Genomic DNA, 16481 nt, shown 5'->3' with positions numbered 1-16481 from the left:
ACAATATATTCATCTTCAATATACTCATAAAAAGAATATCTTTATACACACTAGACATTGTTATCATATCTTGTATTATTATATTATTATACCAATCAGAAAATTTCCATTGTTATACGATGTGAAGTTTTAAATATATTTGATCAAATTCTTTAAATTACATTTAAAAGTTAATGTTTTTTTTTATGTTTTTACATAAAAATATTGTGTTTAATAACTTATCATCTATTTTTAAACACATAATGAAGTTTTTCTCAAAGAAATATGTTTTGTTAAATCTCTTTTTTAGTAAATACATAGTTATATAATTTCACTTAATTCACATAAAATTAATGTGGACAAAAGATAACTATATTGAATAAAATTATTATGTTAAACAATAAAATTTTGTTTTTAAGTATTTAATATAACTATGTGTCTGGGACTTAAATTCAAAATGATGAGTAAACCTAAAATAAATATCATATCAACCGATTTGTGTATTTGATGATTAAAATATAACAAAACTTAAATCCAATATTATGAGCCTTCCAAAAAAATTCCAATATTGAGTTTATTTTTGTTGTTGTTGTTGTTCAACATTAATAATTGAAATTTCACCTTAATACAAAAAAATTGCTGCTGATTTATATTAGGTAGGTTAATAAGTGGTCTTTTAATTTTAGTTTAAGAAAATAGCCTTAAAAAATGTAAAATGAAATGTCTTGTTTTTCTTTTTATTCTGTCATTAGAGAGGAAAAAAGTTGACTAGAGAAAGGGCGGAGAAGGCTGTTTTGTGCATCAACAAAACCAGCTCCTGGACTTGCTTGCATACTCTCTCTGTTCTTTCTATTCAAAGATCTGTAAATTTATATATTATCTTTTATCATATATAGTATTAGTATAGTCCACTTGTTTAAACCACCTGTGTTGCATATTCTGAATCCTATCATCTTGTGGCTTTGATGTCTAGAGCATTGGAACATGATTACATAGGGTTGGCAGAGAATCCGTCAATGGATGGTAAAAACTCATCATCACTGAACTTGAAGGAGACAGAGCTGAGGCTTGGCCTCCCTGGTTGCGAGTCTCCAGAGAGAAAATCAGGTTCTGCACTCTGTCTTTTTGGCAAAGAGTTGCAGAACAACAATAACAATGTTTGTTCTTTGAAGGCTGGGGCCAAGAGGGGCTTCTCTGATGCCATTGACACCTCTTCTGTCACTGAGGGATCTCAAGGAGCTTCTGCTTTGTTCTCTCCAAGAGGTGGCAATGTTGGGAAGCCTCTTATTGGTTTAGACACTCAAACTAACACCACCATCAAAGAGGTTGGTGCAGTTCCTCAATCAGCCAAACCGGTTCAGGAAAACAATGATCAGTTTGCTGCAACAAATGCCCATGCAATTGCTCCTGCTGCTAAGTATGTTTGTTTGTTAAAGCTCGTGTAAACAAATTGTGTGACTAAAAATTGATAGTCATATTTTTAATCCTGGTTTTTCAGTTAGATATTGATTCTATTGCAAAAAAGTGAAGTGGCTGATGATTTCTTTTTCCCTTTATGGGAAATTTTTCGTCTTCTGATATTACTCTAATATAGAATTCATTTTCGGACAGGGCACAAGTTGTGGGATGGCCACCAATTCGATCTTTCCGAAAGAACACGATGGCCTCTAATTTGACAAAGAACAATGATGAAGCTGAGGGAAAATCAGGATTTGGTTGTCTCTATGTGAAAGTCAGTATGGATGGTGCCCCTTATCTTAGAAAGGTTGATCTCAAAACCTATAACAACTATATGGAACTTTCCTCAGCTCTTGAGAAGATGTTCAGCTGCTTCACCATTGGTACTACCTATACCTTCTTCAAAATTCATGTGTATTTGCTTTTTTCACAAGTTTCTTTTACATGCCCTTTCAAAGGCTAATAGTATTTTTCATTAGTTTCTTTAGCTTGACTTTCAAAGGCTAATAGTTAGTTTTTTTAACCAATCGATCAACATTGAAACTTGTATTTGCTAAATCTAAAAATTTGGAATTTGACATCTGTGTTGTTTCGCTTGGCTAGAAAGAGCCTAAGCTGCTTCTTTTTTAGCCACTATTTCCCTCTTGAAATTCTGCATAACCATAACCACTTTGCACCCTTACGTTTTCCTATTCATAAAATTAGGTCAATGCAATTCTCCTGGACTTCCTGGGAAAGATGGACTAAGTGAGAGCTCTTTGAGGGATCTTCTCCATGGATCTGAATATGTTCTTACATATGAAGATAAAGATGGAGACTGGATGCTTGTGGGTGATGTTCCTTGGGAGTAAGTTATTTCTCCTATTGTCATGATTATAATTATAATTTATAAATTTTAAGATAATGTTGTTTTTCAATTATGATAGCTCTGGTTGAACATGTTAAATCCTTTGTTAATGCAGGATGTTCACTGATTCATGTCGGAGACTAAGGATCATGAAGGGCTCTGAGGCAATTGGGCTAGGTATGTCTTATTCTTACTTTTAGTTTTAGCATGCATTTACTGATTTACATGCGCAGTACTTTCTGGATTAAAGGCTCTTCTAAGGAAGTTGTAAGGCTATTCTTGCATGAATTCTTGTTTATTAGGCAATTGATTGAAAATGTTAATTTAATGTAGTTTTTTTTTATATTCTAATGTCGTATTAGAATCACTCCATTGTTAATGCCATCTTTCATCATAATCTTTGATATGGATCACCGGTTTTATATTGGAATGCAAGATTTCTTAAAAATTTGTTCTCAATTGTCTTGGTTGCAGCTCCAAGGGCCATGGAAAAATCTAGGAGCCAAAACTAATGCAGAAAAAACCCCATTAGACCAAAGCGGGGGGTATTCATTGAAGCATATAAAGATTTCCAAGGGTGTTTGAGTTTATGATTCTGTTCAAAATCAAAAACATATGCTATTCAGTGTCTCAGTTTTTGTGCATTAATATATATAGTATGACAAGTTTTATCAGTAGAATTCAACTGGAGACATCCAGACAATATATACACATATTTTGTTTGTTTCTCTATTTTGTGTATCCTTGGATTCTAGTTGCTGTATAAAAGAATTGCTTGTTGTGCTTTTCCCTGTTTCCCTCTATAACTATTCTGAATTTTCTTCATGTATTTTATTTTCATTATACATACTGAACATTTGTATTTTGTTATTAAATGGTAATAACCATATCTCTTGGTCATATAATGTTAGTCCCCAGAATAAAGAGGAAATTTGCTGGTTGTGCTGTTTGTTATATGTTTAAATTCTATCATTTCTATATTCTAAGGTTGCTCTCAATTCAAGGAAGATACCTGTTTAAAAGAACAGAATGCCGGAACACTGAAATGCTTAATTTAGCATTAAGCACGATATTTTAATTGGAAAAGTCGAACAGAAATTCAATTCTAATGAACGGGAAGATTAGCATTAAGCTTGAGAGTTGAATATAATTTTTAGGAAAATTCTAATTGTCACGTAAAACATTTTCGTAAAATGATACACAAAAGAAGATGATTGGTTATTTTTATCATAACATACGGTGTCTTGTATTTCATCAATTATAACTGCACTCATGGAATGACACGTAATGATTTGTGCAATTCGTGCGACAACGGCTTCGTACGAAATAACAATACTTTTTTTTTAATAAAGAAGTAAATTTAAGTTTCGTGTATTTCGATTTGTTCATTATAAAATAAAAAGTTTTTTTTCACTGCTTGGTGAAATAATTTATAAAATAATTATTCTGTTTAGTTCTCCCAAATATCCTCACTTTTTATAACTTTGGAATGAAAAGCGCGTAAGAGTTTGGCTTCTCCACAGTAAAACTGCAATAATTGAATTGTAGAATCATTTATTTATTCACATAAATAAATAAATATGCATTTTACCATACTAATTTTTTTTTAACGATTATATCATACTAAATCTAACTTTTTTTTTAAAGTTACTATATCACACCGGATATTATATAATCGAATTTAGCGCGATAGGATGCATGGTTTGTTTTTTTTTTTTTTTTGAAAGGCGACAGGATGCGTGATTTGCTTATATGGATTAATAAATAATTTATCACACTTAAATAGTACACGATTTTATTACAAAGAAATCAAACTATGGTCGTGTCCTAAAAATAAGTTATAGTCAAATGGTCCATCATTCAAGATAAGATAACCATTCCAGACTAGCCCAAAAATTGGGCTCAAAATACCAGTGGGCTAAAGTCTCCCATTGAGGCAGCTCTAGATATAGATAGGGCTATTGCTTCCTGCACTCCCAATTGCCTTCTGGAATGGCCAATCTGAAATCTAGAATGCACTCCTTTTTTTTTTTTGGCTTCTGGAATGATCAATTTGAAAGGTTAAAAAAAACAATCCGGAAAGAGTGTAGGAAGCAATAACCTCTAGATAGTCCTCCCGATACAGCTCTTGGTTGCACCCAGGCTTCATGATCATCTCACCTCACCAATAGTATCAATGGCTCTTAGGAAAAGGGTCGAGGGAAACAACACTAATTGAACGCTGACATTATTCAATACTCTCAGTGAAGTTGTAACAAATTCAACAAAAACACACGCACATATGTATATACAAAATTTGGCACTAGCTAAGATTACATTTAATATGAACCAAGGGAAGGGAAATGAAACAAGGATTTCGAAGGCAAAAGTGGCAGAGACGAAATGAATGCAGTGTTTATAGAATTAGCGTCAATGGTCAGTGTGGTGCTGCAGGAGTGTTGCACCCGGACCCTACAACTGCAAGTATAAATGAAGGCCGAAGACGACACCAAAGTCTAGTTTACCGGCAAAAAATGCGCTGAAATTTGCAACAGCCATTTCCAAACTATATAAGACTCCAACAGTGCATTATTGTCATATGCGTTGACAACATAATAAGATGTGAGGTTGGAATCCTCTGACCATTAGGTGTCGTGTCGCCCTCGCCTTAAAACCAATCTCATTTATGTGTGCTATTGTGATTTTGAACTGTTACAGAGGATGATGCAGATTTATAATACCAAACTTTTGAAACGATTATCTAGAAAGATTACTGACACATTGATATAGTTAAGTGAATAAGGAACAAAACCATATTAGAAAGAATTCAGCATTGACTAAAGATAACTTAGCTTGAATTTCAAAAGGAAACGGCCAAGAAGAATAAAAAAACTACATCTTAAGCCAAATCAGGCAGAAGAAACAATGCATACATAATACAGGTACAAAACTTCCTTCTACTACATCATACCCTTGTCTAAGAAACTCTAAATTATTGTTAAGATATCTGTAAATAAGCCATCTGAGTGTATCCATTAAATACAGAATTGTCAAGGTTGGCCAAACCCAGCCTTCGGAACAAGCCATACCGCCCATCTTCAACAATAGGACTGGGTGCACGAGCAGGATCATATCTGGTTTGATGGGTGAGGGAAGGACCAGCAACCGGAGGGAGTTCCCAGTAAACATCAAGAATAGATTCAATATACCGGCTATTCTGGAAATGTTGAGCATAAGATATTGGCTCATTACTATGATTAAAGTTATCCCGCATATAGCCTCTAACTCCCCACCATGCTTCATTTGGCCCACAAAGTTCTTCAATATCAACTGCTTTCTCCCAGAATTTCTTCCTCCTTGACCTGATCCTAGCTTCATCACTGTCTTTAAAGCAACTGTGCCCCCCACCTTTGATCAACAAGAGAATGGAATAGAAATGAATTTCCTTATGGGGAACAAGTTATTGCTTACCAGGTACCCCTAATGCTAATAGCCTAATAGAATATATATTAAAAAATTTAAATAGAGAAAATTAATTCCACACCGCTGTAAGGATTATCAAAAGTTGTCTGAAACCAACCAAATATTTTCCAGCTGGATGCTACACTTACTATGGCAACAACAAATAATAATTCTAGAAAGTGAATTTACATACCTCTAATATAAGATTGATCACATATCTGCCTTAATGAATAATGATCACCAGTTCCAGTGTCATAGTTATCCTCAAAGACAAGATGTCGGAACCCAGCTTTCAAAGCTTGTTCAATTCTGCTCATTTTGACATATATAAAATAATAATAGTAATAATCAATAACTGTTTCATCAGAAGCACTCAACTATTGAACCTTGCATCTCAAAGATCTAGTAAATCACCTTTTCAATTCATTCTGGTGGTCATCAAAAAATATAAGAACCCGATTAAGGTCCGAAATCCCGTGTTTCTTCATCACGTTGGGCCAATCAACGCTCCCAAAATCCACAAAGTCCTTCCCAGCATAATACGTGCAGTTACCGTCAACATAAGCAGGTCCCTTTTTCAGGTACTTTTCTGGATGCCTAGGTGAAAGAGAAATAATTGGTGTATCTGGCATAGCCTGCCGCAAAACCCAAGTTGAATGTCCTTTGAAAGCACCACTCTCGATCATCAGATCTGGCTCCAGCCAGCGGGCAATAAACCAAAGCCCAAAGCTGTGGTCAAAGCCCATCCCGTACATGTTGTTCTTGATTGGCCGGGTTTCATATATAGGAACAAACTCTTCTAACCCCTTGAGTAAATCTTTTGATGTCCATTCCACAGATTTACCATGTTTCGATCTGCCTTTACCAAGAATAAGATTATAAGTATCCCACAACAATTCAACAGCACGACTTAATGATTTCAAAATTAAAAGTAAGGATGTGAAACAAGAGTGTTAAAATTAAAAATCATCATTTTACTCCCAATTCCATAATGCTTAAAATGACAAGTTCGTTCACAAAATATTAGTTTGGCCACAAACACTTCATACATTTCTGTTACCTAACACTAACAGAATAATTCTACACCCCCTGCGCCCAACATCATCATCCTACTAATCTTCCTCCTCACTTTGTATGATAAGTATTGAATTTTTTTATATTTCCAATCCCAAGACATTAAATGCATTTACTCTTTCATTTAATACTTTATTAATAAAGTATTAAGAAAATCTATAGAAAGATTTGTAGGAAGATAGTTGGTGATACCACATTGACTAATAATATGGATATACAATCTAAGGCAGTATTAAAGCTTATCCTAGTGGTTGATGTTGGACCTATTGGGTCACACTCTTACAGGCCATAATCGGAGCACCTACAGATATCCGGTCTTCATCGTGAGCGGGTGTTGAAAATCCACATTGATTAGTAATATAGTCAAAACAGTGAAGTGGTAGCTTTTTGTTGAGTTAGGCTCAAATGCAAATTCTAAAAAGATATAATGTCACCCACTCAAAACAAAAACTGAAAGCTTCATTGGAAATTATAGCATTTATTTCTATGAAAAAAATTTCCGCTTATTGATTTCTTAATCGTTACCGTAAGGGAAATAAAATGGTTAGCAGAATTGATAAATGCATACAGCCACATTGCTACCTTTGAACAGCTGGCTAGTTTAACAGACACAGGGATTTTCATCAGCATTCAAATAACCGTTCAGGAACAACACATGCAATTAAAATTAAAGGATCAGGAAATAGTAAAATGAATGTAGTAGAAGCATTTAATTTAATTTAATTATTTTTTATCTTGCACATCTCCGAACCAAGCATTAGATCCGAAAGAAAAGCGAAAATGGCTGAGGAAGAGATCAGATCAGAACAAAGAGACTTACAGCAGGGCACGCCGAGGGATCCGAAATCGGAGTCGAGGCCATCGAAGCCGAAGAAGCCGGCGCGGGAGACGGGGGTGTAGGAAGAGGAGATGCAGACGAAGCCGCGAGATGTGAAGAGGAAGGAGAAAGCGAAGAAGACGAAGAGGACGATGGTGACGCAGGGGAGGTAGAAGGAGCCGGAACCGGCGATTCGGGAGAGGTAATTGGAGGCTCTGGTGGTGATGCGGAAGAGAATGTGTTGGTTCTTCTTAGTCTTGGATTCGTCGGCGTCTACATCGGCGTCGGCGTCGTCGTCAGCGTAGGAGTTGACGCGGCGGGAGGAGAGTGTCCGCTCCAACATGGAGGGCGCGGAGAGATTGGGATGGCGGTGAGTAGGGGTGCTGCTGCTGCTCTGTGTCTGTGGAGATGATGACATTCTTTTCTTTCTTCTTAATTTAACCAATTGCTGTGCCACACACTCACTGCCTCTATGTAAAAGATTATTATTATTATTTAAAAATGAATAAAATTACTGGCATGATCAAATTTATAAAATAAAAATCTTATATAGTTGTTCACCGCTCATGTTTAGGATTAATTATTAATATTTATGAAAGATTTTTTTTTACTCAAGTGAGAGATTTTGTTCAATAGATGTTGCTGCTTTGAAAAATCTTAATTGATGAGTTGCGGATAGGAATGGGAATATACTAACATCAAATAAGGTTTTGGTTAAATAAGTTTATTTTATTTGAAAACTTAGATAGATTTGTTAATAGACTATTTCATATAATATTTTTTTATATATAAATCTATCTTCTTTTTGGATTAGATAATAGATTAATAAATTATTGAAAAAAAATTATGTAAACAAATTTATAATCTATAAAAATCAAAATAATCATTACTTAAAACATGAGACAAAAATAAAAATAGACCAATTAATTTTTATAAAAATTAAATCTAACACCGTTAATATGGTATATGTTTATCAGTTTTAAGATAATTTAGTTTAAAAAATATTTTATAATATGTTTTAATTAAAATATAAATTTATCGGTTACTAAACTTATATGTTTGACTTTTTTTATGTAGGTTAATATTCATAATTTTTTAAAAGATAAATAAATATATGAAAGACATCCGATTCCCCTGAAAAAAAAAAATAAAAGGCGTAAGAAAGAAAATACATGTTAGAATTGTCTTATCTCCAAGAAATTGTAATAATATATGTTTTGTTTATAACAAATAACAAAAAATGGAAGGGACGAAAACAATGGTGAGCAAAGGCAAGAATAGAGCAAAAGGAAGGAAGGCAAACACAAGCACATCCCATCAATATATATATCTTCCAGATTCCAATCATGGTGTGTCTAGGAGCTCTGTTTGGATGCAAACGTTCCAAATTCCATATCAATTCTTTGTGTTTTGCGTTTGCTGGTTACTAAAGAGGTGGAGAGGTCATAATCCAAACGGTGCCAATGGATTCTTTCTTTCTTTTTTCATGTGTAGGAAAGGAGACATGCATTTGTTTTATTGTTTCTAACAAAGATGATTGAGCCAGCTGAGCTGACATCTTGTACCTTTTGCATCAAAGTTGAAACTATGATTCTTGTTATGGAAAGCTACGTCGTTTAGTGAGGCCATAATAACCAGAACTACAAGTTCAATAACCAAGTAACCAACACAGTTTTATACTTTTCTGCAACATAATAATTTTTAAAGAAAACAAGGATTGTGCAGTAAAAGTGTAAATTTTGTTTACACCGTCCTCTAATTATAATTCATAATATACCGTAAGTTTATTAATTTTTATAATAATTCTTTTAAATTATATTAATAACAAATTATAATTAAATAAGAATATATAAATATTTTATATAGTCAATACATATCATTAAATTCATTTTTAAAACATGTTTTTCTTTTATAAAGGTGTAGCTTTTTTCTTATAAAGAAAAAGTTTCTATATCATTCTCTATGCTAGTTTTAACTATTTGATTCACATTTATGCTTATTGTGTCATAAAACCTAACACATTCTTCTATTTTGTTTTTTTTCAATCTCTCATAAATAGGGAAACACTGACACAAGGCACCAACGAAATAAATTGAAATAATTTAAAGAATGTGATGGTTATTAAGACACTTCTTCCTCTCTCTCAAAAAAACGACACTTCTTCCAAGATTATATAATAAGATAAAAAAACAATTATTAAATAATTTTTTGAATAATCAAAAATAAATTCATTTAAATACTTAATATTATTATCATTTTATTTTTCAATTAATGTTAAGGATAAATTTATAAAATATTTAATGTTTCATTAATTTTTTAAAATAATATTAATGGATAGAAATGAATATATTCTTAAAAACTGAACACAAGGAATATGTTTTTTTTTAAAAACAAGGATATGTTTGGAGTAGTTGGAGTTTTTGACTTTTTGAATGTAATTTTTAAAACAAAATATGTTTAGCAAAAGTGAAGCTAAAATAATTTTTAAATACTTTTACATTCATTTTTAAAATAAAAAATATTTTATGAAATTAATTTTTAATTTTAAAAAAAATACATATTTCTCATATTTTTGTTGTCACCACCATTATATTGTGTCATTATAATGATTACTAACATATATTACTAATGTCAACGTCATCGTCACTATTATCATTATCATCTTAAAAGATGATACAAAACTCAGACTAACAAATATGATTATATCTTGAATTTAAAAATATTCAAATACTTCTCAAATGGTTGTATAAAAATTCCAAACTATCAATTTATGTTAAAAGAGACCAATGACTGGTTACTCCTCTTTTTTTTTTTATCAAAAATTAAGTTGGCTTATAACGTGACTGCCGCAAGTCCAAAAAAAAAAAAAAACTTTACAGAAATAGAAATCAAAGAGGATCCTTACCCTATTGAGCTTAGTCCTCGAATGCAAATATAAATAAAAATAGTGGTAATTAATCATGAAAGTCCCTTGCAGAGATCAAAGTACTTGGCCCCAGGTGGGGATGAGCAGTGATTGTTATGAGTGAGACGCCAAAGCTTGAAGACCCCATCAAGGCTCCCAGTGCAAATGGTGCAGCAACTATCTTCATTATCTTCCAGTAATCTCCCTCCTAAGAATGCTGTCACACACCTGATTGGCCCTCTATGGCCCACTAGAACTGCCAGACACGTGTGTTGACCATCTTGTTCTCTAGCCCAAACCCTGCTCGTTGAGTCAGCCGAGCCACTCACTACATATTTGGCCACACTTGCCAGACACAACACTGCATGCGTGTGCCCTTGGATTGAGCCACCGTATTGTAACTGCCCCGCAAACCAACCCTTGTGCCAGTAGTGTATGTAGCCATCAGTGCATCCACCGTACAGAATTCCAGCATCTGGGGTTAGTGTTAAGGCCTTCACTGGGGAGTACTTGGCGTGTAATGTTACTGTGAGAGAATGAGGCTGGTCATGGCTGCAAAAATTTCTACGCCAAACTCTCACCGTGGCATCATCTGAGGCTGTGTAGAGGACCCCATCATCAGCCACGATTATGGCGTTGATTGGCTCAGTGTGTGCCTTGATGGTCTCTATGCACTTCATGTCTGAGATTCTCCACACTTTCACCGTTTTGTCGAGTGAAGCTGTGTATAGAATGTCCTCCGCTGTGTTGATTACCATTGACGTTATTAGCCCCTTGTGCATCTGTCAAACAATCATAAGAAATTCTTAAGTGGTATTTCGTTATGTGGGTTACGATTGTTTCTTACGTTAAATATTTTCTAGTTACATGCCACATTGAAACAACATTTTTAATAGATACTTACTGTCTTGTCTTTGCCGGCGATGTAGCTGCGGACATAGCCTAGTGTCTTTGGGATGGTAGCCAACCGAACATGCTTCAACACCTTATCCCAAGTTCTTCTCCACACCCTTATTTTGCCATCACCATATGCTGCATAAACCGTGTCATTGGACACTTGGAGAGCCACCACCCTGCAAGCCTTGGTCCTGAGTTGTCCACATTCAGTGAACTCAGGGAGCTTCCACACCCTCACAAGGTTGGAGTCAGAGCCAGTGTAGACCAAGCCATTTGATGAGAGGGAAATGGAGAGGATTTGGCCATCGTTTCTGAGGACAGAAGAGGCACAGTGGTAAGTGGTTTGAGGGTCAGAATCAGAGAGTTTTGTGGGAGAAGGAGGAGAGGGAGGGGGTGAGAACTGACGACGGTGGTGAAGAGGAGAGTTTTGGAGGCTGCGAGAAAGAGTGGGACAAGAGAGGCGTGGTGGGGAGTGAATCAAGTTTGTGAAAGGGGTTTCTTTAGTAGAATGGCTTCTCAACAAGTTGCTCTGAGGTGGTGTTGTGCTTGAGGATCTAAAAGCAAAGGATGCGGTGGGATCAGGTGACTTGGCGGAGTCGTCCATTGATCTTCTCTTCTTCAACACCAAAACAAAGATCAGTGGGTGTTTCTTGGTGGTTATGACTTGTCATTGAAGTTGGTGTGACGGGGTTATGAATTGGAGGGGTGGTAGATGCTGGCTATTACTTCGTTTATTGCAATGGTTCAAAATTAATAGTATATTTTCTGCACATTTATGCATTAAAGAAATGAGGAGCATTGGTACATTTGCAGGCCAGGGACATATATTTGGTTAGATGCAGCATTAGTTGAGTCAATTGTGTTTTCCAAATATTGTAACTTCAATTTCAGTATCTTCATTACTCTTTCATTAAATTTTTAATTGATTTTATTTTTGATACTGAATTTGAAATATCAATAATGTGTTATTTAACATGGGCTGACGGGGCTTAATTCTAATTTATATTTTTTACTATTGCCATATGGTTGATACCTAAGAAATTAAAAGTGTACTTAAATCATATTAGCTCAACATTAAATATATATATATATATATATATATATATATACATATATATATTTATAAAGATAATCGACAGAGGAACAAAATTACATAACTATAATACTTAATTACTCAATTGCACAATTAGAACCTTAATGACTAAAATTATACAATTATAGTGATACACAGAGATCAAACAAAAAAAATGCAATGAAGCATTTGTTTTAAGATGTCGGTGTGGAAGAGTTGACGTGAGCTTTTTACTACAGGAAAAGAAGATAGCAAATCAATGCGAAGTCTTTTAAGGTTCTAACATGTTTAAGAGCACTGGAAAGTGATGCTGGGATGTTCATAAAAAGATTCTTTTCTTGGGTTCAAATTTTAGATATAAACATGTGAATATCATAAATGAAAGGATTTGGCAACTATTACATGGAAGGTTATGAGAGATAGTCAATTGCATTTGAGGGAAATGCGAATTTCATTTGAATTAACTGATGATGAGGACAAATTCTTTTTCTAAAATTAGATCATGGTAAATGAGATGGGTCTCAACTTTTTTCCCGAGACACCTATGGCATTAATTGCAAGTTCTATTATAGGAATTCCTTCAAGTTCCAGTCATAAAATTGCTCACCAAACCGTCTGGAATTTGACATCATAATTTTCACTTAAATTTGGTTAGGAAATTGCTGAGGAAGAATGCTTAAATGTGTAGAAACGCAAATAAATGGCAGTGGTTGCGGAAGTCCATACTTTCCAGGAAATTCGAAAACCCACTGGCTTTTACATGAAAATTCACCCACTGCTACTGACATGAAATTCAGTACAACACAGTATATCAACATTAACTTGAAACTTGAACCTGCTCATTGGGGACGTGTATTAATCATGAAGTTGCTAATTATTAAAAGAAAGTATTACTTAGGTGAGATTCTTATATGAATTAGGACTAAATATTTAAACTAATTCACTCGATAATTAATTCTCATTGTCTTTCTTCTAAATCACTACATATATAAATAAATTCAATATTTTATACTAAAGTTTAAGCCTAGTCCTTTATTTATAAAAAAAAAGAAAAAAAAAAGAAAGAGAAACGTTTATATACACTGAGTTTCAAGTTGGTCAAGTAATCAAGAGAAAACAAAGCCTAGTAGTAGTAGTCCCTGAATGAAGGCCTTGCCTCACAAAGTGAAATATAGAGAATTGTCAAATTCGAAAGATTGGAATTCATGCTTGTCATTTGATACTCCCTGGATTTCTGTTCCAAGGCAGGTAGGACGGGTCCCCAAGAGGTCTGCATGAAGAGCAATATACTAAGCAATGTCAGAAGTTTGTATGGCATAATTGGAAACTAGCAGTGCAAAATCATGATCTTTTACCTTGGCTTGATGACATAGAGAAGTATGAATCCTATGGCACAGAGTAAGGATAGGCCACCAACGAAAAGATATGCTGTCCCCAAGAAAGGATTTTTTCCTCCCATGACAGTTGTTGTTGAGAGAACCAGCTTCTTTTTCCCTCCAAACTCATACGTGTTATAATTGTTTTCTATTGCTATTTCTATCTCATCATTCACTTCAAGGTCAACCTCTATCTTCCCATATAGTTTTCTGAATGTAGGTAGTGCTGCCGTTCGCATCCAAACTATCAGATCCTCTTGTTGACTCCACTGGTGTATGCCATAAGACCACACAAGTTATTTCCTTTTTCTTAAGAAAACAAAAATGCAAAAAGGGGTAATAATAAAAGGAAGAAATTAAATAATATATATATTATATATTTACGGGTATACTCTCATTGAGTTTTGCACCCCCAATCAAATCTCCGCGCTGAAAATTTTTAGGATAAACATCAGAGCCAAATCTGGACCTTTGGTCACTCCCCCATGCAATGTTCTTTTTGTTGACCGTCAAGTCCTTGTTGTTGGTTGAAAATTTGTATGTGTCGTTGAACAGACTCCATGCAATGAGACCACAGGGAACAATAGGCTGGTTATCTTTTGTCTTGTCTTCGGGAAAACAATTCGTTGTTTCCCCCTATGCTGCCTTACTCCGCAGTTGCTTGTCGTTTCTACTCTTAACATATCTGCAAGAATTAACCAAAATCATGTCAACACAATTTGAAGTTTTGAACACTATCACTGCAATAATGGAGAAGAACAGTATGCTAACAATGCACTTTCTGACACACTCTTTTGAATACTCCCTTCTATTGAGGAGATATAAGGTGGGTTGGATGGTTAGGAGAGAAAGGTAGCGGATTCGATCTTCTCTGCTAACAAAAATTAGCATCCTAACAATTAACATTTGCTGATAAAACAAAAACACTTCCTTCAATTGGTTGAAATTTATTAGAAATCACAAAATTTTGTGGATGTCACATGTTATTAATGAATTTCTCTCTTAATTTTGTAGTTTTCTATAAATTTTAACAAATAAGAAAGAATCTGTTACAAAAAATGTGTTAGAGAGTGAGTTGCTACTCCTCTGCGTAAAGATTTACTGCTAATTTGAAAACTATCACTAATGGAGATGAGTACATACGAGTTTCTAGCAGTTTCAAGTAAGCATAAACAGTGCCTTCATAAACATAAACAATGCCTGAATGCCTTTCCTTATATGTAACTTCAAACAGAAATATGGAAGAAGATTTTTCTGCAACTGGTTCTGGTAGTAATTATCTAGTTGATAATAGATATAAATAGGAGCTTCCATTTTATGCTCGACCTGTAAAGTTTGCAAAAAAATTGTTTTCAATCAGGTGTCAAACAAGGAAATTAAATACCCTGGTGCAAAAAATGAAGTTAGAGAAGTTTATTTAAAAAAACTCAACATGTCTTATTTGGGAGGAAGTGTACTAACAGTCCATTTGGTGATGCAGGTCTTGTTGGTGGTATCGCTTTGAATATAAGCCACTGCATTTTGAGCATGTGAGGGAGGAAGGCAACTCTCCTCATATCAGCTTCCTCCACCTGCATCAGTATTAATTTCTTCATATATCAATGAAATTTTCAGCTTCAGCACAAATCTCATTTCACACAATGTAAGTATGTTATACTATATATGTATACTAGATGTTACACTCTGATGAAAACAATGAAGCAAGACCAATAGGGATGAAGATGACTCCAATGACAGAAATGACCTGGGAAAAAAAAGATAAAATCACTCATCAATTAGTAAAACATTTTGCAAAACCAGAAGCCATGCAGTGAAACTAAATGAGGCAAGTGAGTTGAACGCTATACCCATCCAGGTGTTAGAATTGGTTTCCATGCAGGAAGTTCTTGCTGTGAGAATTTTGAATCTACAATTAAAAAAATATATGTTCTGAACAATAATGCAAACACAAGTTTGAACATGAAATAGCCTCAAATCCTCCAGATTTTAGTGCAAAATTAGCATTCATTTGAAATAATTGGCATCATAACGAAGACATGACAAGTTTAATTAAGGTAACAAATGGTTTTTATTTTTTTCCTGGAATGAACTATTGTTCCATGCTCTGCCCCATGAAAAATACATAGACTAATGGTAAATGAAACAGGATATTTATCTAACCAAGTGAAGAACACACATATGGGTTTCGTGGAAGTTTTCTTTGAAGTGGGAGGAGCGTCTTTGTCATCCGGCATATCCATGGTTGATAAAACAATGGGAGATAGAGAGAATTTCATTCTCTTATTTTATCATATTCCATTCCTTCAATTCTCAAATTTTACCAATAATCTAATAAAGAGATACTTTTATTCGATATATAGATTTTTAGATTTTTTTTACTCTTCAACTGATATTGCAAACTATCTCAACCTCGTGCGAGATAAAATTTCTCAACATATAAAAAATATGGGAAGAATTTATGAACCAATACCTTATGAATGAAAAATACAAGGACTTGTTTCTGACAGAATAAACAAAATCTAAATTGGTAAACAAAATGAATAAAATATTAAAATCCAAATAAAGAAAAACTTTAAACACGGAAATCTTGTTCAAACCTAATACTATTACATAAA

General features: G+C 34.1%; 3 protein-coding genes and 1 pseudogene across 4 annotated transcripts; 1 reads left to right on the top strand and 3 right to left on the bottom strand.

Moving 5' to 3' along the window:
* The first annotated feature begins 438 nt into the window (after positions 1–438).
* LOC100806699 (auxin-responsive protein IAA27) lies at positions 439–3071 on the top strand. Of its 2 annotated transcripts, XM_014766130.3 has the most exons (6): positions 696–842; positions 953–1396; positions 1591–1820; positions 2143–2284; positions 2400–2461; positions 2759–3071. In XM_014766130.3, the coding sequence occupies exons 2-6, from the start codon at positions 996–998 to the stop codon at positions 2794–2796; spliced, it is 873 nt and encodes a 290-aa protein (XP_014621616.1). In that variant the 5' UTR covers positions 696–842; positions 953–995; the 3' UTR covers positions 2797–3071. The 2 variants fall into 2 exon arrangements, with proteins under 2 accessions (XP_003543635.1, XP_014621616.1); XM_003543587.5 differs by having other exon boundaries at positions 439–1396.
* Positions 3072–5147: 2076 nt separating this feature from the next.
* Positions 5148–8077, bottom strand: LOC100806171 (uncharacterized). Its single transcript, XM_003543586.5, has 4 exons — positions 7620–8077; positions 6140–6584; positions 5919–6034; positions 5148–5671 (listed from the first exon to the last, which is right to left on the bottom strand). Exons 1-4 carry the CDS (start codon positions 8032–8034, stop codon positions 5262–5264), a joined length of 1386 nt encoding a protein of 461 aa, XP_003543634.1. The 5' UTR covers positions 8035–8077; the 3' UTR covers positions 5148–5261.
* A 2474-nt stretch (positions 8078–10551) lies between these two features.
* On the bottom strand, positions 10552–12291 carry LOC100787072 (protein JINGUBANG). Its single transcript, XM_003542046.5, has 2 exons — positions 11426–12291; positions 10552–11303 (listed from the first exon to the last, which is right to left on the bottom strand). Exons 1-2 carry the CDS (start codon positions 12020–12022, stop codon positions 10575–10577), a joined length of 1326 nt encoding a protein of 441 aa, XP_003542094.1. The 5' UTR covers positions 12023–12291; the 3' UTR covers positions 10552–10574.
* Positions 12292–13494: 1203 nt separating this feature from the next.
* LOC100786528 (putative ALA-interacting subunit 4) lies at positions 13495–14650 on the bottom strand (annotated as a pseudogene).
* Between the last annotated feature and the right edge of the window lie 1831 nt (positions 14651–16481).

The sequence above is a fragment of the Glycine max genome, chromosome 13, assembly GCF_000004515.6.
Source record: "Glycine max cultivar Williams 82 chromosome 13, Glycine_max_v4.0, whole genome shotgun sequence".
In the NCBI taxonomy this organism is placed as follows: Eukaryota; Viridiplantae; Streptophyta; class Magnoliopsida; order Fabales; family Fabaceae; genus Glycine; species Glycine max.
Note: the sequence above shows the minus strand (reverse complement) of the source record. Positions and strands in the feature narration are given on the sequence as shown.